This window comes from Xenopus tropicalis, chromosome 10, assembly GCF_000004195.4.
Source record: "Xenopus tropicalis strain Nigerian chromosome 10, UCB_Xtro_10.0, whole genome shotgun sequence".
Classification (NCBI taxonomy): domain Eukaryota; kingdom Metazoa; phylum Chordata; class Amphibia; order Anura; family Pipidae; genus Xenopus; species Xenopus tropicalis.
The window spans coordinates 19,544,032-19,570,896 of record NC_030686.2 but is presented as its reverse complement, the minus strand read 5'-3'; the positions used below and the strand labels follow the sequence as shown (position 1 = coordinate 19,570,896).

General features: G+C 39.3%; 1 protein-coding gene across 2 annotated transcripts in view; it reads left to right on the top strand.

The window, feature by feature from the left end:
* Positions 1-26,636, top strand: part of brca1 (breast cancer 1) — a 70,560-nt gene extending 43,924 nt beyond the window's left edge. For both annotated transcript variants that reach the window (XM_012952508.3, NM_001114491.1), the window contains 10 exon segments: positions 867-1,021; positions 1,196-1,515; positions 1,891-1,978; positions 4,759-4,836; positions 5,829-5,869; positions 12,826-12,909; positions 14,078-14,132; positions 14,779-14,852; positions 24,496-24,559; positions 25,073-26,636. In XM_012952508.3, the coding sequence (XP_012807962.2) occupies positions 867-1,021; positions 1,196-1,515; positions 1,891-1,978; positions 4,759-4,836; positions 5,829-5,869; positions 12,826-12,909; positions 14,078-14,132; positions 14,779-14,852; positions 24,496-24,559; positions 25,073-25,173 (1,060 nt within the window). In that variant the 3' untranslated portion in view covers positions 25,174-26,636.
* The last annotated feature ends 229 nt before the right edge of the window (positions 26,637-26,865 follow it).

The following is a 26,865-nucleotide window of genomic DNA, read 5'->3' as shown; positions in this document are numbered from 1 at the left end:
AGAGTATGGAAGAGCTGTAGGAGGCACAGACAACAGTGAAGAGTTTTATTTACAGTACAAAGTCACTAGCACATCAATTTTTATAATAGATATATAACTAAAATATGTGTTTAATACATTTGTAAGCAGTAGCTGTTTTCTGTGCATCAGTTACTTTTTAGAAAGCTTATAGAGTACTAGAAGACTCTTGTATTTAGGCCTAAAAGGAAGTAGGGGATATTTAAATATAGGTTGTAATCCGATTTGTGTGTTACACAATCTGGGCAGGTGCTGATGCCTCTGTAAAAAACTTACCTTTGTTTTAGAAACACATCTTAAGGTGGCCATACACGCACCGATATTATCGTACGAAACCTCGTTTCGTACGATAATCGGTGCGTGTATGGCATGTCAGCGAGCCGACCGATATCGCAGGAAGCTGCTGAAATCGGTCGGCTCGCCGATCGGCCAAGTTAGAAAATTTTGATCGGGCGCCATAGAAGGCGCCTGACCAAAATTCTCCCTTCAGAGCTGAATCGGCAGAAGGAGGTAGAAATCCTATTGTTTCTACCTCCTTACCTGCCGATTCAGCCCTGAATGGTGTGTGGCGGATCTGACGATGTTTCGTGCGACCGACGGTCGTACGAAACATCGTGAGATCGCCACGTGTATGGCCAGCTTTATAATTTTGATTATACGGTTTCATCCTCCTACTTTTCCCTTACATTGCCCTCTCTCCTTGCTTATCTCTACCTTTACTTATTGTTACTTTCCTAGTCACTTACTGTCTTTTTCAGTGGCGTTCTTCCTTGCTTTGTCTTTTTAACACATTATTGTTTTCTTAAGTTCTCAGTTAAAAATAACAGAACACTGTTTTTAAACTTTAGGTCAATGTCTCCAGCCCCACCACATTTTCTTTCCCAGACCAGAGCTGAGAAGAATACTCAAGAAAGAGTAGGCCCAGCAATGGGCATATCGAAAGTCTTGAAAAAATCTTTGGTTACAGAGCATAAACTGGAAGTCAGACCTGATCTTGAGACAGGTATATGTTATATTTCCCATTATATACATTACAACAGAGAAATGTGGGTCCTATAAAGGCTTTTAGATTAGCCAACAATTCACCAAGGCTGCTTTTATCAAACACGAAGTACTGTCTTTCATGTGTTTTTTTTCTGTATTATCATATTCATAGTAATTTTGTTTCTTACTTCAGCAAATGTTATGCCAGCCAACCCAATGGATGCTAAAGAATCTTCAGGGCAAAGCAGTGAAAACAAGAGTGAGAACCCTATCTTGCGCAATAAATGTTCCACATCTCACCAAGGCTTATTTTCTTATTCTATGGAAGAGGCAGTCTCTCCACACAACCCAAAACAAAGCAGGGCAGAGTTTGGCATTGCAAGGAAATCTACCTCCCCAACTTTTGCATCCCCCAGTCGAGCTAAAGTCCTTTCTGTTGGCATTAAATCTCCTGTTGTGTCATCAAGGAGGAATCTGTCCTTTGTGGCTTCTGGGCTAAATCAAAGTGAACTGGTAGGTTTATTAACTTTAGACTGACACCCCTATTAATAAGCAGTATGCTCCATTGTAGCAGTGTTTCAAAAAGCTATGCAAGTGATATAAATGTGTGTCTTAAGGGGAGAATTTAAAGGGTTACTAGCATTCCATTACCATTTTTACTTCTGACTTTGACTTCTAACTAGTGCTGAACAGTTTCCTGCCACTAAATATATCTAATTCTGATCGAAAGAAGTACATATTTTAAAATGACCATAAAGTGGTTTCCTCTGCATTGCTAGATGTTCTTATTCTACACAAACTTGCCTTATTAAGAACTTCAAGGGATACCATATCCAGAAAATTAAAAAATATTTCTTTTTAAACACAAGTTACTGTTTTTATTTTTAGGCAGTAGTACAAAGGTTTTCAAGAACGACCCAGAGTATTTTATCCACACGAATTACAGATTCGACAACTCACGTCATTATGAAAACAGGTAATGCATGTTTTGAGATTGCAGGTTACTGTCCTATATGGATCACATGCTCACACTTGGCATCATACCTACAAAGGTTTTGTTTGGGGAAAATGCCACAGATACCATATCAAAGATGATAAAGGGGCCAAAGTTGTCTGCTTTGTTCCCTCTACCACCTGGTTGAGTAGCAGAGCAAGGACACAAGTAGCTCCTGGGGCAAAGGACAACAGCATACACTTAGCAAACTTGGGTCTGGTCTTATCCTTGCATCTGCAGCCCTCTAGCACCCCCCTGCCCCCGAGTATTACCTTATTCGTTACCTCATGATTAGGGATGTTAGCGAAGTTTAAAGGTTGTAGTTTAAACTTTCAGTATTTTATAGAATAGCCAGTTCTTTGCAACTTTTCAATTGGTCTTCATTTATCATAGTTTTTGCGTTATTTATCACCTGCTTCTGCCTCTTTCCAGGTTTCAAATGGGGGTCTCTGACCCCTGCAGCCAAACTACTGTTGCTTTGTGGGGCTTAAATTGTATTGTTGTTACTTTTTATTTTTTTAATTTTCTGCTGAGGCCTCTCCTATTTATCCTCCAGTTTAAACCACAGCCTGGTTACTTGTGTGAATTCCACATTAGCAACCAGCTGCTAAAATTCCAAACTGGTGTGCTGCTGAGCAGAAAGCTAAAGAATTAAAAACCACTAATAAGAATTGTAGAACAATTACATATTGTCTCAGAATATCAGTCTCAACATTATAGTGAAGGTTAGTTTAAAGGTGAACAACCCCTTTAAAAGTATAAATAAATTTGAAGCAACTGGACTTGTTTAGTAATCATTGAAGACGTTTCACTACTCATCCGAGCAGCTTCTTCAGTTCAACTGACTGGTATGGGAAGTCCTCAGCATATATACTCTTCCACTAATCCAATCACAATGGCACTATGTAACTCTTCAGAAAGGTGACATCTGAAACTCACAGAGGTGTGAATGCTGTGGAGTTACTTTGAAAGGATTACCAAAGTATCATGCAACTCTTCAAACAGGTGTTACTTGTTAGAGTTGCATGAATGGATGTGTGAAGGGTTCTGAAACTGCCGGGGTACAGATGTTAGAACAGCATTGTATGTAGCAGACAGATGGTGTCGAAGTCCCCCACCTCTGTTAAGGGATGGTTTCTCCACTTTGACATGAATGGCCTCTTTTACACCTCTTTCAAACCAGCGGTCTTCTTTGTCCAAAATTTGGACATTGCTATTTTCAAAGGAGTGTCCCTTGTCTTTTAGGTGTAGAAAGACAGCAGAGTCCTGGCCTGTAGTGTTCGCCCTCCTATGCTGAGCCATTCGCTTAGAGAGCAGTTGCTTTGTCTCACCAATGTAAAGGTCTGTGCACTCCTCGCTACACTGGACTGCGTATACAACAGGGATTTGAAAAACACAGGGATGTGGTGTTTGTTGAAAATTCTCCTGAGTTTCTCCGACACTCCTGCTACATAGGGGATGACTATATTGCGCCTTCTCTCTGCCTCAGGACGGTTATTCCTTTTGGTGTTCCTGTTGGGCTTAGTTGCTCTTGTTTTGACAAAGGCCCAGTCTGGGTAGCCACAAGCTTTCAGTGCTCCTCTGAGATGAAACGTCTTCAATGATTACTAAACAAGTCCAGTTGCTTCAAATTTATTTATACTAGATATACCATGACCTGGATGAATGAAAATCTTCATAGACAACCCCTTTAAAAGGTTTTGTTTGCAGGGGCCAAGTTATTCATGAAAAGGGTGCATACTAGAGTGAGCAGTGTTATTACTAGTGATTACAAGGCATTCTTGGGTCTGGTTGTGTTAATTTTGCTGCTAAGTACTGATGGAGAGTTGCCATTGCCATTTGGGTGGGGGAGATGTGCCCAACTGATATATATTGTAGGCAAATGTAGGCTTTACATATCCTTTAAATAAAAGTCTCTCGCTCACACCTGATTGTCATCCAGTTGACTGAAAACACCAGACTCTGATTTCACCTTCAAATTATATGATAATCCTAAGGATTCACTAATTTTGCCACTCGCAGATATGTTATTGGATCATTTTTTTTTTTTTAGTAAATACTTGACCAAGTATAATTGTCTGTTTAACTAGGTTTTTGTCATCTACTTTTAGGACTTGTTTGAAAATCAGATGATGTTTTAGGTCAAATTCATATAAAAATATAGAAAATTTTAAAGGGTTTAGAAACTTTTGAGACCCGCTGTATATATTTTGACAAACAGTTGATTTAAATGCCCCAAAAATAAATAGTCATGCATTTTTTTTTTTGTAACTTATATTTTTATTAATTTTTGACTGATTGTACAGTAACAATAACAAAAAATGAACATATATCTGTTAACAGTGCAGTATGGTAGAGTTATGAAAGGTATAGGTACGGTTTCACATTGGTGAGTTCTGTGGTATCATAATTCAGAAAAAAGTAAAGAGAAAGTTGGTAATAAAACACATATTGAATGGCTGTGCTGCAAAAGTATAGTAGGGTTTCAGCTTTCATTGGCATATAGTACCCAGGGTGTCCAATTTTTGAGAAAATGGGGGGTTCTATTGGTTAATCTGGCGATGCCTGCTTCAAAGACCTTATTTGACTCTACTCTTCGTTTAACCTCAGCTAGGGTAGGGGGAGTTGGGGTTTTCCAGTGTGAAGCTATTGAGATTCGGGCAGCTGTTAGGACATGGTTAATTAGTGCTTGGTATGATTTGCTTGTTTTTGGGTATGGTTAGTCATGCATTTTTTTTTAAACATCCCTGTTTACTTTTCAGATGCAGAGCTTGTGTGCGAGAGAACTCTAAAGTATTTCCAAGGAATTGCCGGTAGAAAATGGGTTGTAAGCTATGAATGTAAGTAAAAATCTGTAGAACTGTAAAGAAGGATGTTTTTTAAAGCCCTTTTTAGGGCTTTAGCTTAGGATTTCATAGTTTCTGAGCCACAAATAAATGAGTTTGTAGTACAAACAGTGGTAATTTCCCTTACTACCTGTAATACTCTACATTGGTATGTAGTCCCAGCTTGGAGTGGTAGTGGCTTAGGCAGTTACCATTTTTGAGCTTGTTTATGTGGCCTCCTGTTTTACAGAAAAACTGGATAGAAACAGGAGCATTCTCTAACTCCAGTCTGGCTCCCGGCATTCTGAATATGCCTCTTCTGTCTGCAGAGAGCAGGTATCCACCTGCAGCTGTGCATAGGGGATGGATTCTTGCCCAATATTGTGTACACAGGCTCTTTCAGAGCATTTTAATAGCAGTTTGACAGGCCTCATTTTGGATAAAAAGGTTGAACTTGCTGGATGTGAGTTGTATTTAAAAGGGGTGTGTTTACATCCAAGTTAACTTTTAGTATGTTATACTTTGGTCTTCATTTTTTCGTTTTTACAGTTTCTGAATTATGTGCCTTCTTATTCTGCTTCTTTCCAGCTCTCAAAAGAGGTAACTGCCCTGGCGAATAAAAACCTATTGCTCTGTGAGGCAATAATTTTATTAATATTGCTACTTATGTGTTATTGCGTATTATTTTTAGTCCAGTCTCATTAAAGCCACTTCATGGTTGCTAGGGAAAATTGGACCCTAGCAACCAGATAGCTGCTGAAATGACAACTTGGAAAGCTGCTGAACAAAAAGCTACATCAAAAACCACAAAAAAAAAAAAACTGAAGACCAATCACAATATCACTGTCTGCATCATACTAAAATGTAAGTTATAGGCAAACTACCCCTTTAACTCATGTATTCCTATGTATACCTATCTGTATTTTTGAAAGGAAGATAAACACCCATTTTCTATCCTTCAGAAGGTTCTGTTTATCACAGTGATTTTTGTTTGATCTTTTATACAGGGGTTGTACAGTCATTCAAAGAGGGACAAGTCCTTGATGAGGTGGGTGAGATATTGTATTTCTTGAGAATGTAAGATAAATATCAATTACGTTGTAGCCGCTGTGTTTCTCGATGTCTTGTTTAGTCATTTTTGGACAGGCATGGAACCTGTTATCCACAGTGCTCCGGACCTTGGGTTTTCCAGATAAGGGGTTTTTCTGTAATGTGGATCTCAAACCTTGTCTGCTAAAAATTATTTAGACAGTAATTAAACCCAATATATCTTAGTTTGGATCAAATACAACGTACTTTCTTATTATTACAGAGAAAAAGGAAATCATTTTTAAAAATGTGAATTATTTGATTAGAATGAGTATATGGTAGATGGCCTTTCTGTAATTTAGAACTTCCTGGATAATGGGTCCCATATCTGTATATACATAGCTTAATTAAAGACCGCCGATATTATTCACTGCAATATTTGAAACATCTCTTGATAGTTTTGCACAGTTACCCACTGCCCATTTAATCCAGGGAAAGGCCTCTCTTTGCTTATATCCCAGGGTTTATAAAATTGATCAGCTATACAAATGATTCCATCTGTTTCCTTTACCAGTACATCTGGTCTTATTTATGTTTTGTTAGGAACCATTAGTGGATTTATGGGATGTGCAGATATTTAGTGGGAGTATGCTTACATCTTCACATGCAGGCTTTTCCCTTTACTTTTTTCCTATCGGACCAATTCATTGGTTGCTTTTGCACTCTCACCAGTGGCATAAATTAAAAAGGTAATTTGTAATTTCTTCCTTGCAATGGCATAGGCAAAAAGACCCAGGATATCACAAATCTAATCTCATGTTAGATTTGCAGTGCTCTGTCACAGGCACAGGAAGCAATGTCAGACTGACAGGAGACACAGCCAATAGGAGTTAAGTCTGCTGCCGTTATAGGAGTCACAGACCCCCCCCTCCTCCCCAGTACAGGGTTTATGCAGAATTGCAGGATGAGCAGAGGGATGATTCTGAGGTGAATATCTCTTCAGCTGCAGAAAAGAAGATCAACCCCTTTATTGAACTTTGCAATATACATCAATTAATAATATGCAGCCTTGTCATGATTTTAATGTAATAATATGGTTTGGAACAGATACTTAAGCCTGGTCCCCTGTTCTCCTGCTGATCTGGCTGACTACTTTGAGACTCAAAACAAAATAAAATAAAATGTAACAGTAGTTGACTGTCCTCAGCCTGCCTTCACCCTGCATCCTTCAAATCCTGGAATCCCCTGCACATGTGATGTCAATAAGGAAAGGAACATTGCAGTGCAATGCTTTGTGGGTTATGTAGTTCCTGCATGCTGTCCATAAACTGTGGAGAAGTTTTTACAATTTGTACTATCTGTGTTTTATTCTCTCCTCCCCTGCCAGGATTTCAAATAATGAAGAAAGCAAATAACTGTTTTGCAGCTGGATTTCAGCATGTAAAAATGGTATTTGTAGTAGATTACTGCGATAGGCATATCAGGGTTTTCTGTGTTGTGTGGGGCTCTTTATTAAATTTTGGTTTGGAAGCCAGAGCTCCCCTTTAACTCTTTTCCTGCTAAGTACGTATGACATACGTGCTTCACAAATGAAGCATCTCTTTTTGCGCTGCCAAGGGGGACGGGCAAGTCGGTCCTGCGACTCAATTGTCGCAGGACCAACTTTTACCAGCAGACACGATCGCATTGTGTCTGCTGTTAATAGCTTCCTTCCCCAGCCCTTTTTTTTTAACCTATATACATACATTTAGACACATTTACACACACACACACACACATACATGCATTTACACACACAACTCACTTTTTACTAAATGTAGCTTTTTTGAAAGTACAAGTACACATATATACTGTTTTGCTTTTTTTTTTTAGTTCCTTATTTTATCATTTTGTCTCTTGTTTGTTTTCCTAAAAACTATTTATGCCACAGTATGACCATTGGATCAGGTATTCTGACCAATAACCACGCAGTAAAATAATTTGTTGATTTTTCCTAATTGTATTTCATTTTTGTGATTTTATTGCAGTTTTAGACTTGCATTGTTTGTTGCATTTCTTTTAGAGTAGCTTTGTCGTTTGTTGTAGAAAGATGTCTTTACCCATGTTTGATTTGTCAGAATGTGTACTTTCCAAAAATATATGGTTTTCTGGGGGTCTCTGTACAGTTAGGGGGTGTTACGGCACATAATATGCAGTCAGGGGCTTTGTTTGCAGAACAATACAGGGGTTTACAGCCTTAATTGGAGGTGTGAACAGTGTAAGGGGCCAGTTAATCTCAGTACTGATACCATTTAAATCTTACACAAAGGTAAGCAGTCACAGCAGCCAGACAGGTGGGGGGCCACACAGAGGAGGGCCACGGGCCAGATGCAGCCCGCAGGCTGCCAGTTAGACAGCACTCATCTATGCTGCTGAGGGCATCAAACTGTTCAGTAGGCCTCTGGCTCCAATAGATGAGCTGGACTACTGGAATGGATTGCCTGATCCACTTGTTTCTTCCACAACACTATAGCTTCCAGGGTCAGACAGCAAAACCCTTTAAACAGAGAAAACATTCTCTGGTCATCAACATCTCCCTTAAAGCCTACATCTCCCACTATGGAGAACTGAAAGGGAAAACTCACATTTTCTCTCATTTGTTGGGTCACTCTACCTCAGTGCTTTGGTGTAGAAAGGCATCTTTATCCATGTCAGAATGTGTAGTTTCCAAAATAAAATATGGTTTTCAGGGGTCACCCTATATTTTTTTTGCCTCTTTTACCACACACACTGTGTGTTTATGAATTAGGTAAATGTAAGCCATGAAAGTAGTGTGCACAAGGTATATTTTGGGGTCTGCAAGAGCCATGTAGTTTGATAAACCTATGTATATTGGACATCAAACTATTTGGTAGACCTCTGGTGTTCCTATTTAGGGTGATTTATATGGTTACCTAATGACCTGTGAGAGAAAAGATGGTGCAAAGTGGAAGTTTTGAGGTGATTTTCAGCAAAATCGCCAAATTTAGAAAAGCTTTGCGGCTTTGGTAATTTAAAATCGACTGTGGTAAACTTAGTTTTTTATAGCTTTACTCGCATAAAATGCAGTAAATCTGTTGATTTTGCAGTAACTGAAATGACAGAAATGAGGGCATATTTTCATTTTGGGGCCCTACATTTCACATACTTAGGTAAACCTATGCCGATTGGGTATCAAACTCTTTAGTTGACCCCTGGCATTCATACTTAGGGTGTTTTATTTTGGTACCTAGTGATATGTGGGGCGATAAGTAACTGTAGAGTGGATGTTTTGAAATGATTTTCACAAATTTTTATAAAACTGGTACATTTAGGAAGCATTGGAACTTGGTAATTTGGAGTAGAAAGACAGTTTTACCTATTCTGGATTCAGCTATTCTGGATAGCTACTGATACGTGGGTCACTTGGGAGGAAATTCAAAAGAGACTTGAACATGTAAAGGTAAACAAAGATCCAGGACTGGATGGGATTCATCCCAGGGTATTAAATGAGCTGAGCGCTGTGATTGCCAAGCCTCTTCACTTAATTTTTCAGGATTCGTTGAAGTCTGGCATGGTGCCGAGACACTGGCAAATTGCTAATGTGGTGCCGTTATTTAAAAAGGGATCCCGTTCTCAGCCTGAAAACTATAGGCCTATTAGTCTGACATCAGTAGTAGGAAAGCTTTTGGAAGGGGTAATAAGGGATAGGGAACTTGAATTCATTGCAGTTCACAATACTATAAGTTTGTGCCAGCATGGTTTTATGTGTAACAGATCTTGCCAGACTAATTTAGTCGCCATTTATGAGGAGGTGAGCAGGAACCTCAAAGCTGGAATGGCAGTTAATTCAAGGGATGAAAACATCATTTTGCCTCTTTATAGGTCCCTGGTAAGGCCTCACCTTGAGTATGCAGTGCAGTTTTGTGCTCCAGTCCTTAAGAAGGATATTAATGAGCTGGAGAGAGTGCAGAGACTTGGAACTAAATTGGTAAAGGGGATGGAAGATTTAAGCTATGAGGTTAGACTGTCGAGGTTGGGGTTGTTTTCTCTGCAGAAGAGGCGCTTGCGAGGGGACATAATTACTCTGTCCAAGTACATTACAGGGGAATATAGGCAGATAGGGGGCGTTGTGTTTTCCCATAAAAGCAATCAACACACCAGAGGCCACCCCTTTAAATTAGAGGAACAGAGCTTCCATTTGAAGCAGCGTAGGTGGTTTTTCACGGTGAGGGCAGTGAGGTTGTGGAATGCCCTTTCTAGTGATGTGGTAATGGCATATTTTGTTAATGCCTTTAAGAGGGGCCTGGATGAGTTCTTGAACAAGCAGAGTATCCAAGGCTATTGTGATACTAATATCTACAGTTAGTATTAGTGGTTGTATATATAGTTTATGTATGTGATAATATAGATTGGTAAGTATAGGTTGTGTGTGCTAGGTTTCCAAAAATAGAGTAGGTTTACCCAAGAAAACTATACAGTGGCTTGCAAAAGTATTCGGCCCCCTTGAACTTTTCCACATTTTGTCACATTACAGCCACAAACATGAATCAATTTTATTGGAATTCCACGTGAAAGACACATACAAAGTGGTGTACACGTGAGAAGTGGAACGAAAATCATACATTTTTTACAAATAAATAACTGCAAAGAGGGGTGTGCGTAATTATTCAGCCCCCTTTGGTCTGAGTGCAGTCAGTTGCCCATAGACATTGCCTGATGAGTGCTAATGACTAAATAGAGTGCACCTGTGTGTAATCTAATGTCAGTACAAATACAGCTGCTCTGTGACGGCCTCAGAGGTTGTCTAAGAGAATATTGGAAGCAACAACACCATGAAGTCCAAAGAACACACCAGACATGTCAGGAATAAAGTTATTGAGAAATTTAAAGCAGGCTTAGGCTACAAAAAGATTTCCAAAGCCTTGAACATCCCACAGAGCACTGTTCAAGCGATCATTCAGAAATGGAAGGAGTATGGCACAACTGTAAATCTACCAAGACAAGGCCGTCCACCTAAACTCACAGGCCGAACCAGGAGAGCGCTGATCAGAAATGCCGGCCCATGGTGACTCTGGACAAGCTGTAGCTGTAGCTCAGGGGAATCTGTTCATAGGACAACTATTAGTCGTGCACTGCACAAAGTTGGTCTTTATGGAAAAGTGGCAAGAAGAAAGCCATTGTTAACAGAAAACCATAAGAAGTCCCGTTTGCAGTTTGCCACAAGCCATGTGGGGGACACAGCAAACATGTGGAAGAAGGTGCACTGGTCAGATGAGACCAAAATGGAACTTTTTGGCCAAAATGCAAAACGCTATGTGTGGCGGAAAACTAACACTGCACATCACTCTGAACACACCATCCCCACTGTCAAATATGGTGGTGACAAGCACCCCCAGAGCATGATGCTCTCTTCAGCAGGGACAGGGTTGATGGGAAGATGGATGGAACCAAATACAGGGCAATCTTGGAAGAAAACCTCTTGGAGTCTGCAAAAGACTTGAGACTGGGGCGGAGGTTCACCTTCCAGCAGAACAACGACCCTAAACATAAAGCCAGGGCAACAATGGAATGGTTTTAAACAAAACATATCCATGTGTTAGAATGACCCAGTCAAAGTCCAGATCTAAATCCAATCGAGAATCTGTGGCAAGATCTGAAACCTGCTGTTCACAAACGCTGTCCATCAAATCTGACTGAGCTGGAGCTGTTTTGCAAAGAAGAATGGGCAAGGATTTCAGTCTCTGGATGTGCAAAGCTGGTAGAGACATAAAAGACTGGCAGCTGTAATTGCAGCAAAAGGTGGTTCTACAAAGTATTGACTCGGGGCTGAATAATTACGCACACCCCACTTTGCAGTTATTTATTTGTAAAAAAATGTTTGGAATCATGTATGCTTTTCGTTCCACTTCTCACGTGTACACCACTTTGTATTGGTCTTTCACGTGGAATTCCAATAAAATTGATTCATGTTTGTGGCTGTAATGTGACAAAATGTGGAAACGTTCAAGGGGGCCGAATACTTTTGCAAGCCACTGTATAAGTTGAATATTTGGCCTTGAAATTTTAAGAATGCAGATTTCTGGAGCAGTGCTTTGAAAAGTTAGTAGTGTATTATTTGGTTATTGGCGCGTTCTAGAAACATTGAACTTTCCAAATCAGTTGTATTTTCGTGCATAAAATAATTCATGTTTCTGATATATGTGTATATTATGGAAAATATTATTTTTCTTCATTTAGAAAGCCTATATCTTGTTACAGAAGTGGAATTACACAAAAATTGTAGCATATTTTGAAAGCTTAGGTTGCACCGAAAAAAAAGATATATTATTTTCTCAGGTAAACTAAGAGTACCCTCTAGGAAAGGCCCCTAAAGTTAAAGAGAGTTCAACACAATGTTCAAACAGTCTGGCAATACAAGTTGCGCTTTGGCTGGCAGTTAAAGGGTTAATGGACCACCCAGTGCAAAAAGCTCTCCAGACGTGACAGTGAACCCAAAGTCAGAGCTTCTCATCTCTGATGTCCTCTCCACCCACATTTCCCCCTTTTATGCCAGCATCTCACTGCTCCCCTCCTCTGCAATCATAGAAACATTTGAAACTTGCAAAGTCCTTGCCTTCAGCTAATGCTGATTGGCATTAATAACTTCAAATAAACCATGTATTTTCTTCATATTCTTTACCCTAGCACTACACAAACAGCACGCTGTGTTTGGCATTTAGGGTTCTAAATGTCCCCCTAACACCATAACCTGTCCTTCTTTATTGATACTCTTCCGTTAGTAGAATAGGTGACCCTTGGGTGCTCAGAGAAAGAATGTATTTAAAAAAAAAAAAAAAGTCCGGTGCTGTTTAAATATATATATTTTTCTAATTAAGATTTTAATATTTAAAGATATTGAGAATGTTGTATGTATTCTCATAAATGTTAAACTGTTATTAAAAACAAATCAGTATTAGCGTTTGACTCTTGTTACAGTATGACTTTGAAGTGAAGGGAGATGTGATCAATGGAAGAAATCATAGAGGCCCAAGAAGATCACGGCTGGGATCCGATGGATTGGTAAGATTCTTTCCCGGCTACTTAAATATTCAGTTGCCAGGTTAAGTGTAAGTTAAGATTGGTGATCCCCAACCAGTGGCTCTGGAGCAACATGTTGCTCACCAAGCCCTCTGATTTTGATTACTCAAAGTAAATGCTCGTTTTTTAGTTTCTGGCTTGGAGACAAGTTTTAGTTGCATAAAAACCATGTGTACTGCCAAACAGAACCTCCTGTAGTGTGCCAGGCCACATTGGGCTACCAATTACAGCCCTTACTGGTCTCCCACTTGGAAGTCTTTTCATGCTTGCATTGCTCCTTAACTTTTTTCATATTTTAAATGTTGCTGCATGCACCATCTAATGGCAGAGTGCAGAATTTATTTGTATTTCTTATATTATTTTATCTTGATATTATTTTGGGTAAGTAAATACAGGAAGAAAAGTAATTACTAACTAAAGGAAAATAATAAGTTGAAATGATGCTCGCTGTTACAAATTCTGATTACAAATCTATAAATCACATAAGACAGAACAGATGACTTCTATTCATCTTGAAGAATAGTGCAGCGAGGGTTATTGGATGAGACAGAATGGCTGGAAAACTTGGCCAGTGATTATTAAAACCGGATAACGTGGTTGGCCCTTGTGTTTCCAGTTGCTGAAAAGGAGTCTCCTTCTCTAAGACTGTACCATTATCTCTTGCACATTTATGTCAAATAAAGCACATCATCTTCTCAAATCATAAGCACAAAAATATTTGCGATAAAGGGAATTTTTGCTCAGTCTTATTGCTGTCATAGTTGTTTCTTTTGCGTTTTGCTAATATTGAACAACTTTGGCACGTACTCCACAGTCTTCCAGGCAGCAGTCAAATTTAGACAACTTTATTCACATATTACATCTCCTATTTTGTTTTGCGCTAATAATTCTCTCCCTGAAAGTGGGCACCAAATAGGAACGGAAGGACAAAGAGGGAATAAAAGGGGGTAAAAGGGTATCATAGCCCACAATGTTAGGATATGCAATAGGGTTGCCCAACTAGCCAACTGATTATTGATACCAGTGTTACTAATAAGGAAGAATTAAAACTAATCGTACTTATTTTTTTTTAACGATTTATATTTTATTTGTGGAACATAGCAATTCTGTTTACAAAAAAAAGCTAAAGTCTGAATGTTCTTTCATCTAGCTGCTAAAAGATTTTGAAATTTGCTTCTCCGGATTATTCACTGACATGACGCTAGGTAAGTCTGTCTGGTTGAAAAAGAATAGTATGAATAGAAATGTGACATATGCCATTCATCTGCCTTCATTAACCAGCCTGCTCTGTGACACCCACTTCCATTTCCTATAGTGCAGGTATGGAACCTGTTATCCAGAATACTTGGTACCTGAGGTTTCATGGATAAGATATTGTTCCGTAATTTTAATCACCATACAGAGGCTACAAAAAATAATGAAAACATTAAATGAACCCATTAAGGATCCCTATACATGGGCAGATAAGTTGACAGATTGATCTGAAGGACCCAAGTGGCAGTTTAAATCTGCCGTGTATGGCCACTTTAAGAGCATGTCAGCACAGTTTACAGTGAGGCCGATGTAAAAATGTTAGAAGGACTAACTACTCTCTTCACCTCTTGTATCAGTTGTTGATTGCTTTAGGTTACTTTTTATGTCAAATGTATGAAACCCACTTATTGTACAACGCTGCAGAATATGTTTGCGCTTTATAAATAAATGTTAATAATAATACAATAAGATATTGAGGATGCCTTTATATCTCTATTTTAAGTGTTTGTCCTGTATGTTTTCTTATTTATGTTTGTGTTTCCCTCACTGAGATACAGAATTCCATTTGTGACTGTTGTATTGCCCTCTTGTTTACAGATGACCTGGAGTGGATGGTGTCTGAGTGTGGGTCCACTGTGGTGAGAGATCTTCAGTTCCCAAAAAACAAACTTGTAAGTATTATATGACACAAATCTAAAGGTATTTGTGAAAAAAAAGAAATGAACAGAAAGGAATGAACACAAACTAAAAGAGAGAGAAGCTTTTTTCTGTAGTGTTTCTCAGTCATTAACCCTTTCACTGCCAGGCGATTTGGTCATAGCAGAACTTTTATTGCCAGACAGTTTTTGAACATCTTGCACTCTTTCACTTTTAAGGGGCCTTTCATCGGGGGGACTTTTAGTTTAACCAGGAAAACTATATATCTCGTTTTTTCAGGACATCCTAAGCTTTCAAAATATGCTAGAAATTGTGTAATTCCAATTCTGTAACAAGATATAGGCTTCTAAATGTCTAAAAATGAAAAAAAAAATCATATACAAAAAAACAAATTATTTTATGCACAAAAATTGATTTGGAAATTCCCATGTCTCCTGAATGCGCCAATGCCAAATATATATAGTTTTATGGAGATTTCTCACTTGTATAAGTCACAAATTCCCAGCAGTACACTACCAAATTTTCAAAGCACTGCTCCAGAAAGCTGCATACTTTAGATTTCAAGGCCAAAAATTCCACTAACAAAAGGTTAATCCCAGAAAATTATACATTTTTGGAGAATCAGAATAGGTAAAACCATCTGTCTACTGCAAACTACCAAGTTGCAATGCTTTCCTAAAGTGGTTTTTATCAAATCTTTGAAAAATCGCTATAGCATCTTATCTCCTACAGGTCATAAAGTAACCGGATTAAACATCCTAAGGATGCCATGGGTCCACTGAACAGTTTGATGCCCAATATGCTTAGGTTTACCTAAGTATGTAGAATATAAGGGCCCCATGGTGAAAATACCCCTATATGCTCTATCATTTCTGTCATTTCAGCTCCTGCAAAATCAACACATTTACATGATTTGATGTGGGATAAAGCCTCATATGATTTTATGTGGGATATACCCTCATAAGATCTATCATTTTTGTCATTTCAGCTCCTGCAAAATCAATACATTTACATCATTTTATGTGGGATAAAGCTACAAAAAAGTATGCTCACCCCAGAAAGCCTTATATTTTTGGAAAGCACACTGTCCCATGAATTCAGAATGGGTACACTTTCTATTCCACAGTACCAAGCCGCAAAGCTCTCCTAAATTTGGCGATTTTGATGACATTTCCAAAAACCACCTCAAAGCTTCCATTTTGCAGCATCTTATTTCCCAAATATCATTAGGCTCCAAGATAAAACACCATAAATTTGAATGCCAGGGGTCCACTGAACAGTTTGATACCCAGTATGTATAGGGTTACCAAAGTATGTGGCATATAGGGGCCCCATGGTGAAATTACCCCTATATGCTCTATAGGTCATTAGGTAATTATATAAAACACCCTAATTATGAACCTCAGAAGTCTATTGATGCCCACTGTACATAGATTTATCAACGCACATGGGCCTTAGAGACCCCAAAATATGCCTTGAGCATACTAATTTCATTGCTTACCTTTACCTAATTCATAAACACACAGCAGTTTTATGTGGGGTAAAAGCTGCAGAAATGTAGGGTGGCCCCTGAATTTCTTGCATACAATGACACATCACCTTAATATAATTGCCAGAGGTCTACTAAACAGTTTGATGTCCACTATGCGTAGATTTACCAAAGTATGTGATATATATGGACCCCAAATGCAAATAAGTGCTTCTGAATTTTCTCAGCTACTAACTCAGCATCTGCAAATAAGACCCCCTGTTGTGTATTATGTGTTGTAAGACCCCCTAAATGTACAGCGACCCCTGAAAATCACATATTTTGTAAAAGTATGCATTCTGATGAATCCATCATGGGTTAAAATTCTTTTCCACATGAAAGTACCAATCTGCAAAGCTTTCCTAAAGTTAGTGGTTTTTATGACATTTTTAAAAATCTAAAAAAGTTGCAATTTTCCACATTTCATACAATTTCTTGCATACAAAGGCAAATCACCCTATAATATGAACACCAGAGGTCTACTGAATAGTTTAACGCCCAATATGCATAGATATACCAAAGTCTGTGGTACATATGAACCCCAAAATGAAAATAGTGCATATGGATTTCTCACCTGCCAACGCTTTTGCATACAGATCCATCTATCCATATATTTTTGAAAAGTACACATTCTGATGAATTCAAAATAGGTAAAGATATCTTTCTACACCAAAGTACATGTATAGGATCCATTATCCAGAATGCTCGGGACCAAGGGTATTCTGGATAAGGGGTCTTTCCGTAATTTGGATCTCCATACCTTAAGTCTACTAAAAAAATCAACAAAACATTAATTAAACCAAGTAGGATTGTTTTGCATCCTGTTTTATTACTACAAAGAAAAAGGAAATCAGTTTTAAAATTCTGAATTGTTTGATTAAAATTGAGTCTATGGGAGACGGGCTTTCCATAATTCGGAGCTTTCTGGATAACAGGTTTCTGGATAAGGGATCCCATACCTGTACCACATGGCAAAACTATGCTAAAAAACAAATCAGGAACACTAATACAGGAATGAAAATACAATAAAACCACAAAAATTGTGCAAATCAATGAAATAACAAAAACAGTTTTTAGGTAAAAAAAAAAAAAGTGTTTGTGTATACTTGTGTGTACACATTTAAAAGTTGTGTGATGGTGTGTGTGTGTGTGTATGAGTGTCTACAAGTGTGCTAAAGGAAAACAAAAAACTGCTAAATTGTGTGCTGTGTGTGTGTAGATGTATGTAAGTGTGTGTAATAGTGCAAATAAATGCCACTTGTTTTGGAGCTAGAAGGATGCAGCAATCACTTGGGGGGGTCCTGGAGGGTCATCTGTGCAGGGGGGGGTGGGGTGGAGGAAGGAGCAGGACAAGCAGCAGACACAATTGCATCGCGTGTGCTGCTTGGAGGTCGGTCTTGTGACAATCTCATCACAGGACCAATAGTGGCAGCCCTAGGCTGATTGGAGCAATTGCGCCCAATCGGGTCCCGTGCCAATGGGGGCCCCACACCATAGAAAAATCAAGGCGTTTCACTCCCCCCTCCCCTCTACCCATAGATGTTTGGAGGGGAGTCGGAAACCATTGCCAGCAGCTAGCTCACTTAATAGTGCATTCTCCCTGCCAAGAAGCTGTCCACAGAATGCTAGGTGCATTTATACCTGGCTAAGTATATACTGTATTACCTACTAGAATATGCTGTGCATATGTGTGGTGCTACTGGACAGTTTGCATTTAAAGGACTTCATCCCCCCCCCCCCCCCCCCAACCAAAAATTTTAGAAGAGACAAGCCTCACAGCACTGTTTAAATACCTGCCGCTCCTGTCCCTCAGAAGCAAACACTGAAGCTGCGGCAATCCCTTGAAGTTTCTCTCACTGCAGAGCTGGGTAGCTCCCTCTCCCCCCTCCCTTCAGAATCTCCTTGTCTGCCTGGCGTGGTGCACATGCGACTTCCAAGCCGTTTTAATGAGCATGCGCATGTGCGCATATATTCTCTACACAGCAGACGATTGACCTCTTTAGCCATGCCCACTTCAGTCAATCCTCCAATGAGCCGATCGCATAGGCGGTTGCTATAGTAACTCTGCCTTTGTATTTGTAACATACACTCACGCTCTCGATGACGTCACCCGTCAAAATGGCTGCCAGGTTAAACACTAAACGGAGAAAGGAATAATGCAACGGTGCGGGTTGCAGGAGGAAGTGGGGGGAGCGGTATGTATGCAGTTAGGGTGGGGGTAAGGCGCCCTTGGCGTTAGGCTAGGTTAAAACTTAGCCTTGACATCACCTTTAACTTTGAACCTCTGCACTCACCGTACCGTCCTAACGCACACACCTGTGAGAGGACTGCTCTGTTCTAGTAGATAAGATAAGGTACTTAACCCAGTGTAAATGTACATAGCATTCTGTGGACAGCCTTTTATTAACTGGAATGGCAAGGAGAAGGACTCAAAAGGAATAATGGGAGAAAGTGAAATATGGTGGGGGTGGGGGAGGAAAGCCAAAAGAAAAATTGCAAAGAGAAAAGGAATTTAAAAAAAAGCACAGAATGCAGAGAAAGGAGAGATTAAAAAAAACAAGAAAAGAAGGAATCAAAATGGGGAGCGAACATATAGAAAAACAGATATGAGTTAGCATGGAGTAAATAGAAAAGGACAGAAGATAACAGACCAATTGCAGTTTAGATTGAAAATTGTAAAAAGAACACCTGGAGAATAGGCACACCTGTATCAACTATTAAAAGACAATTTTTATTCAAGCTCAATTAAAACATAATTTTTAAAAAATTATAAAGAGATAAAGAAAAGAAAGAAATGTTAAAACCAAAATCCCTATACCTTTAAAGAAATAGCAGGTTAAATTCAAGCCTGCACGTTCTCAGCTTAGTTACTATGTTGCAAGTTACCATAAGTGTTTAAATCGCCTCCCTTGTAACTATTTAGCAACCAATATGTAACTCCTTTTGAAGTCAAAGAAACATACCACACACGTTATCCTCAGTCTGAGGTATATATGTGGCTAGTATTGCTGTTAGTCTCTTTTTCAGAGATCAAAACTTCTTTAAGAGACAGAGCTTGCACTTAATAACATGGCTCTGTGACATGCATATGCCCACATATGGTTGCTAAATAGTTACAAGGGAGGCGATTTGAACACTTATGGTAACTTGCAACATAGTAACTAAGCTGAGAACGTGCAGGCTTGAATTTAACCTATTTCTTTAAAGGTATAGGGATAATCTTTTCGGTTTTAACATTTCTTTCTTTTCTTTATCTCTTTATAATTTTTTAAAAATTATGTTTTAATTGAGCTTGAATAAAAATTGTCTTTTAGGCTAATGCCACACGAGGCGTAGGGCTGAAATTTTCGGCAAGCGGATAAACGCTTGCCGAAAATTCAGCCCTACGCCTGCTACTGAATGGGATATGCTCGGGTGCAGGCACATGTAGCCGATATACGCAAGAAAACGCGAGACTTTGCATTCTCACGCGTTTTCGTGCGTATATCGGCTACATGTGCCTGCACCCGAGCGTATTCCATTCATTCTGGTGCAGGCACAAGTAGCAGGCGTAGGGCTGATTTTTCGGCAAGCGTTTTTCCGCTTGCCGAAAAAATCAGCCCTACGCCGCATGTGGCATCAGCCTTAAAGTGAGAAACAATGTTTCTAAGTGCAAGAGACGCTAAGATTTCTGGGCCCTCAGTCAAAAGCTACTTTTAAAAAATCAGCCCTACGCCGCGTGTGGCATCAGCCTTAATAGTTGATACAGGTGTGCCTATTCTCCAGGTGTGCCTATTCTCCAGGTGTTCTTTACAATTTTCAATCTATATATTACTATACACACTAGTGCACCCTGATATACTATAGTGCGAGGTTAACCTGCTTTGAAACAATTGCAATTTAGCACCACATTAATAAATGACCCCTTTGGAATACTGAAGTAAAAAGACAAAATGAAATAAAAGGGAAATACAAAAACAGCATGACACTACAAAAGAAAAGATGGGCAAGCTGCAGCCATTGTAATCTGTATTGTTCATAGATACCATAAAACTATAGCAGCATAGGTGCCCTACTATAGGTTCCCCTTACTATGCGCAATTCAAGATGTACTAAAGGGGGCCTCACCAAAATAGTTCCAATTGGGCCCCGTAATTGGTAAGGCTGGCCATGAGGACCAACATGACAGCCCCCCCCGGCTCATTTCCCAGGGGGCTGTCATTGTTCCTGACGCTTTGCAGAGGAGAGAAACCTCTATCTTCCCAAGAACGTACGCCATTCGTGCTTGGCAGTTAAAGGGTTAAAGGAGTGGTTCACCTTCAGGTTAACTTTTAGTATGTTGTGGAATGGCCTATTCTTAGCAACTTTTCAATTGGTCTTTATTTTTTACAGTTTTTAAATTGTTTTCCTTCCTTTTCTGACTCTTTCCAGTTTCAAATGTGGGTACTTATCTTTCTATTTAGACCCTCCATAATTCATATTCCTGTCTCTTTCAAACCACTAGCTGGTTGCTTGCTTAAATTGGACCTTAGCAACCAGATAGCTGCTGAGATGCTAACTGGAATTTTCTATTTGTGTCTGTAAGTTACCCTCCCACTTGGATTGTAAGGTCTACGGGGCAGGGCCTCCATCCTCTTGTCTCTTTACTTGTCTCAACTGTACCTTGTATTTTTTTTGTATTTATTTTTATACTTTGTATATATCTATTATTATTATTATAATAACCCCCTGTTTTAGAACTGGGCGGTATGACCAAAAATTTATATCACGGTATTTTTCAAGATTATATCGGTGTCACAGTATTTGACGGTATTTTTTTTTTTCCATGCATGATTAGGTGTTAACCCCATTTCCTAATAAATTAGAGAATAATTACTGCAGTATTGAAAATCAGAGTCAGGCAAGCGAAGGATCGGCAACAGAAAGTCGTAAGGTAAATCAGGCAGGCTTAGTTTCCCAGGCAAGGCCGCAGACAACATAGCACAGGAGGGGGCGTTTGATAGCTTTAAATACCCCCCACACATGCGCAGAACCGGCGCCGTCAGCGCGTCGCGGACGTGCACGCTTTGACATGTATGTGCGCTTTGACACACGTGCACCTGGATGCGCGTGTGCAACGTCCCGCGGACAACGGGATGCGCGCGAGACTGGGCCGCACGGGTGAGTACCCCGACACCCCGGTATTGCGGTATCTGAAAAATTAATATAGTTTTAAAAAAAAAAAAACACCGGTATTCGGTATTAAACGGTATATCGCCCAGCCCTACCCTGTTTGTATTAATCTATTCTACTGCACAGCGCTGCGTTCATAAGTAGCGCTTTATAGATAAAGATATACATACATACAACTGGATTGATTCTGAATAGAATAAATAACGGCTATATAATTAAAAAAAACTGCATAATGAGAGTAGAATCTTACTTAAAGTTAATGTAAAGGTGAACAACCCCTTTAACAAAGTAATACATGTGTGTGTAATGTCTAATGTATGCTGAATATTTTCCTTTTAATATCAGACATGGCAGTGTAATTTTTTTTATTTTTTATTAAGAATTGAATTAATAATACAATGTGAACATCAGGTATTGTTTGCATTTATGACATTATACAAGAACTGTAATCCCATAAAAGAAACAAATAGAACACTAGAGGTTAATGTAACCTAAAGTGTCATGTCATCACTGATAGGGTTATTGTAAAGAGCACTATGCAATATACATATAATAGGGGTGTAAAAAAAAATACACAGTATATTCATCAATGGACAGTGAGGGAGGGGGTTGGGGTACTTCTAGAGCCGAGTCCTGTTTGATCTGTGTCTTCAAATTTTACTGACGATTCCTAGATCTTTTAGAATTTCTGTGGGCAACCCTTTCTTATAAGGTCAGTCCATACTGTGGGATGGCCTTACGTATAAGGTCTTCCCATATTTCACTTGTCTGACCACCAGAAGTATTCCATTTTAAGGAAATGGCTTTTTTTGGCATACATACAGAGAATACAGGATGGGATTTTTTTTATGGCGCCCATACTCTAAGATGCGCTTGTTAGGGGAGGTCGCCATTGAGCAGATCTTTCCATGGATATGCCCTCCTAAAGTGGGCGATATTAGGATAATCCATTTGTTTGGCCCTCGAGTAGAGGACACGTCAGACCAAGGACCGCATCAGTTAGCCAATGCTGTCCCTGATCTAATGGGAAAATCAAAACTGCCCGATTGATTTCTGCCCAATTTTAAGATATCGGTCAGGTAGGCCCATCGATGGTGCCATACAGGGGCAGAAAAGCTGCTGTATCGGTCTGTAGGACCGAAATTGGCAGCTTAAATCTTCCAGTGTATGGTAACCTTTAGATTAATTTTCTAAACACAATGGGGCATGAGAGAGGTTCGCTTATCTCTACTGCATATTAACCCTTGAGCGTTTGTGTACAGTATATCTTGCCAAACCTCACCTGTGAGGTCTGTCTGCCACTTATTGCAGAGCTTGAAAGGTGACAAGTCGCCAATCAATATCGAATGGTTACAGAATAGGGGTTTGTGGAGCTCAGGGTTATGGATCCAGGTCTCTATTCCAGTCAGAAAAAAAAATAAATAAATAAATAAATCCAGAAAAAATCCAGAAAAAAATCGCCAGCGCTCGGTCTAACCCACGCTGTAGTGTTGACCAGCTGCTAGAAACACACTATTGTGCCAGCGCTCGGTCTAACCCACAATCTGGAGTTGACCAGCTGCTATAAAGGATAAAAAGCCATTACCTATACACAAAGAGAAAGAGAAAGTTTGCCAGCGCTTAGTTTGCCTTTAAAAATAATTTTTACAAAAAATGAGGTGTTAGTACCACACTTTTGCCAAAATATGTAAGCTCACGTGCCACATCAAGGCCCCTCATTGTACGTGAGTCCTACACTGTCTAATGACTTTGAGTATATGATGCAATTAAAATAAAGTCCCCCAACAAACAATGTGACTGAAAAAGCAGGGAGCTTTTAAGCCCCAGCTCATTAGCACACACATGAAAGTGTAGCCAAATTTTGCTTCTAGCTGCTATGTAGCCTTTAAACCAATAAATCACTTTCATGTGTGTGCTAATGAGCTGGGGCTTAAAAGCTCCCTGCTTTTTCACTAGAGCCTTTTTGAGCTAAAGGTAGGTGCAATAGGTCTTAATACTCAGTCACATTGTTTGTTGGGGGACTTTATTTTAATTGCATCATATACTCAAAGTCATTAGACAGTGTAGGACTCACGTATAATGAGGGGCCTTGACGTGGCACGTGAGCTTACATATTTTGGCCAAAGTGTGGTACTAACACCTCATTTTTTGTAAAAATTATTTTTAAAGGCAAACTAAGCGCTGGCAAACTTTCTTTCTCTTTGTCTATTCCAGTCAGAACTGATCTGTTGTTCTGTATTGCTTAAGCCCCATTGAGGGGGAAGGGGGTACAGCTGTGCCGGGCCCCCGTGAAATTATTTTCCATCACGTTGCGACAGTTCTGCAACATACGTAAGTAATGTATAAGGTCATGCCAAAACATATGCAATTTACGTAATTTCCACAAAAACTGCCTCAAAAACTACATAACTTGCCTAGAATATTAAGTAACTTGAGAATTAAGCAAAAGACAATGCAGAGAAGCTTTGCAGGGACAAACTCCACTGACCACCAGTCAATTAAAAAAAAAAAACATTCCACTGACCCCCAATGAACTAGTTCGACTGACTTATTAGTATATTCATTATTCATTTTAACTATTATAACTAAATGTAACTATATTTTGGTAAGCGACTAGAATTACTGGGGTTGCCAAGTCTGGCTTCCCTCCCCAGAGATTTTACCTTAACTCCTCCTTTAAGATCAGTGACAGTAAGGTCCCATCTGAAGAGATTGTGCCCCAGTGGAGCTTACTATCTAAGGTCTCTCCATTCTTCATGGAGCCAGTAAACCTGTCTCTCTTTAGGGTGTAGCTGGAAATTAGAGTATCCATAGGAAACCTAGGTAGGTGCATGGTAAACATAGACTCCTTGTAGACAGTGTCCTGGCTGGAATTGAATATATGACCCCAGAATGGCAAGGCATTAATGCTCACCGCTATACCACTATATAAATATTTTTTTTTTAAATTGATTTCCTATCTTCAACTTTTATTGTAGAATACAACGTCGCTTGTGATTGTGCAAACCGATGCTAATACAACGGAAATCAGAGATTATTTTGGTAAGATGCAGCCTGCAGTGCTGGGCATAAAGGCACCCAAGGCAAGACCCCCTGCTTGTCATGCAACACCAACCTCTCTCCCTACTTGTTCCCCCCCCCCCCAGCCTATCATTCCCCTTAGCATGGTACAGTGACAAGTTACAGAAGGGCTAGTAGTAGGCTGGTAGAAGGGGTATATTCCTAGCGCCTCACCATGGTTGTGCCTTAGCCACATGCCCCTTTTGCCTACCTCTAAATGCAGCCTTGGCAGCCTGTTGGATATATTAAGAATAATGTCACCATATTATAAACAGGCCATGGAACTCCAAGGTGACTTCTAATATCCTCATATTTTACAACAGGGGGTACACTATTTATTATAATACACAAGTTTCACTGTGACCGAAACGACATAACTGATGACACCACTAAGCACCATTTATAAGAATGTTATGTTATGGTTATTACTGAATGTTCAAACCAGCTTCTATATTATTTACCCTGCTTTATATTTGTTTTCTTTATGCATTACAGCCATCCGGAAGAACCACAAGGCCATAGTAGTGACGCGGGAGTGGTTGCTGGACAGCATTGCTACTTACAGACTTCAGAAATTTGATACTTACCTTGCATAAAGTCACTGCGGAACTGGCCAGTTACAATGCGCTTTTGGCTCTTATTGTGTTACTATCTACTAGTACCTTCTTTGCTTTCTTATATTATTTAATATCTGCAGAAATGCTCTGTGTTAGCATCTTCATCACGGCAGGTTCGAAGAGAACATTAAGGGATATGTTTATCATGCTGTGTAAAAAGTTGAGTAAGACATTACCAGTGATGTTGCCCATAGCAGCGAATCAAATGCTTTGCTTTAGTTTGGAATTTAATTGATGATTGGTTGACCTGGATGATGTCATTAGTAATGCTTCACTCCACTTTTTACACAGCATGCTGATAAATATACCCCTTAGGATGGTGTTCTCACCAAAAGTGTTTGTTATGATGCTCTAATCAAAGGGATGTTTGGAGGAACAAAATACCCTATAAGGAGAAAGAATAACCTTCAAAAATGACAAAAATCAAATTTTGTCATAAAATTTAGTTGATTTCCATGGCAGTGGTTCCCATATTTTGGGTCTGGCCCCACAGAAGTGGCAGGGGGACTTAGCCCTGAAGCTTATTTGAGGTGAATGCCTATAAGCTCTCCAGCACACACCTGAAACACCAGACTTGAAGTCCATTTAGAGCAAGATTTTGGGTCTTTTAGATAGGCCTGAAAGCCCATCTTAAAGTCCATTTAGGGTATGATTTGGGTTTATACCTGAAAGCCAAGCTTGAGGTCTATTAAGGGCAAGATTTGGGGATATGTCTATATGCTCTCCTAGATAGGCCTGAAGGCTCAGCTTAAAGTCCAGTTTTGGTGAGGTTTATAGAGAATACCTACTTACTCTACTACAAGTAGATACACATTAAAGCCCATCTTGAATGTAAATTAGAGTGAGGAACTGGGTGAAAATCTACTTTCATACCTACATATTATTGGAACTAAGGCTAAATGACTAGCACACAAGTATGTTCCTATATTTTAAACCTTGTTATAAGCCCAAGGTTGGACTCTAAACTGGGTACGAACTAAAAGTCAGACAGTCTCTGCAGTTATATTCTGCATAATGTAGACTTTTTGTCCAGGCTAAGCTGTAGAGCTGGTGCCCCATATGGACAGGAGCAAGCAAAAACTGGATTGTATGGCAAGCCTGAATTCCCTGGCAGGATATGGGTGTACAACTTGGTAGATCTACAAAACAGACAGAACTTTGTATTAGGATGCATGATAAAATACTGTATGTTTCATATTTGCATATAGTTACAGTTGTGCTGTAATTTCATAGTCTTGGAGTTCATGTAAAACAAAGGAATTTTCAAAGCAGCACTGTTTTTATTTAATGCATAAGTCAAGCTTGGGAATAGAACCTTTTATCTAGTGGTGTGTAGGTCACTACATTGCAACTGTTACCATGATGCTCCAAATATGTGCAATTCTCTCAACTTGAAAATGCAGCAGTACTTCTAAATAAAAAGAAGAATTTGTGCCCCCTAATGTGCTGGGATTTTTTTTCTTTTTTTAATTGAATATTTTATATGTGTGTAGCAGCACAAAAGGATAAATCAATACAGGTATAGGATCTGTTATTCAGAAACCCGTTAAACCCATAAAGCTCTGCATTTCGGGAACAGCATCTCCCCTTGACTAAATTATAATCAAATAATTCACATTTTCAAAAATGTTCATTTTTCTGTAATAAATCAGTACCTTGTACTTGATCCCA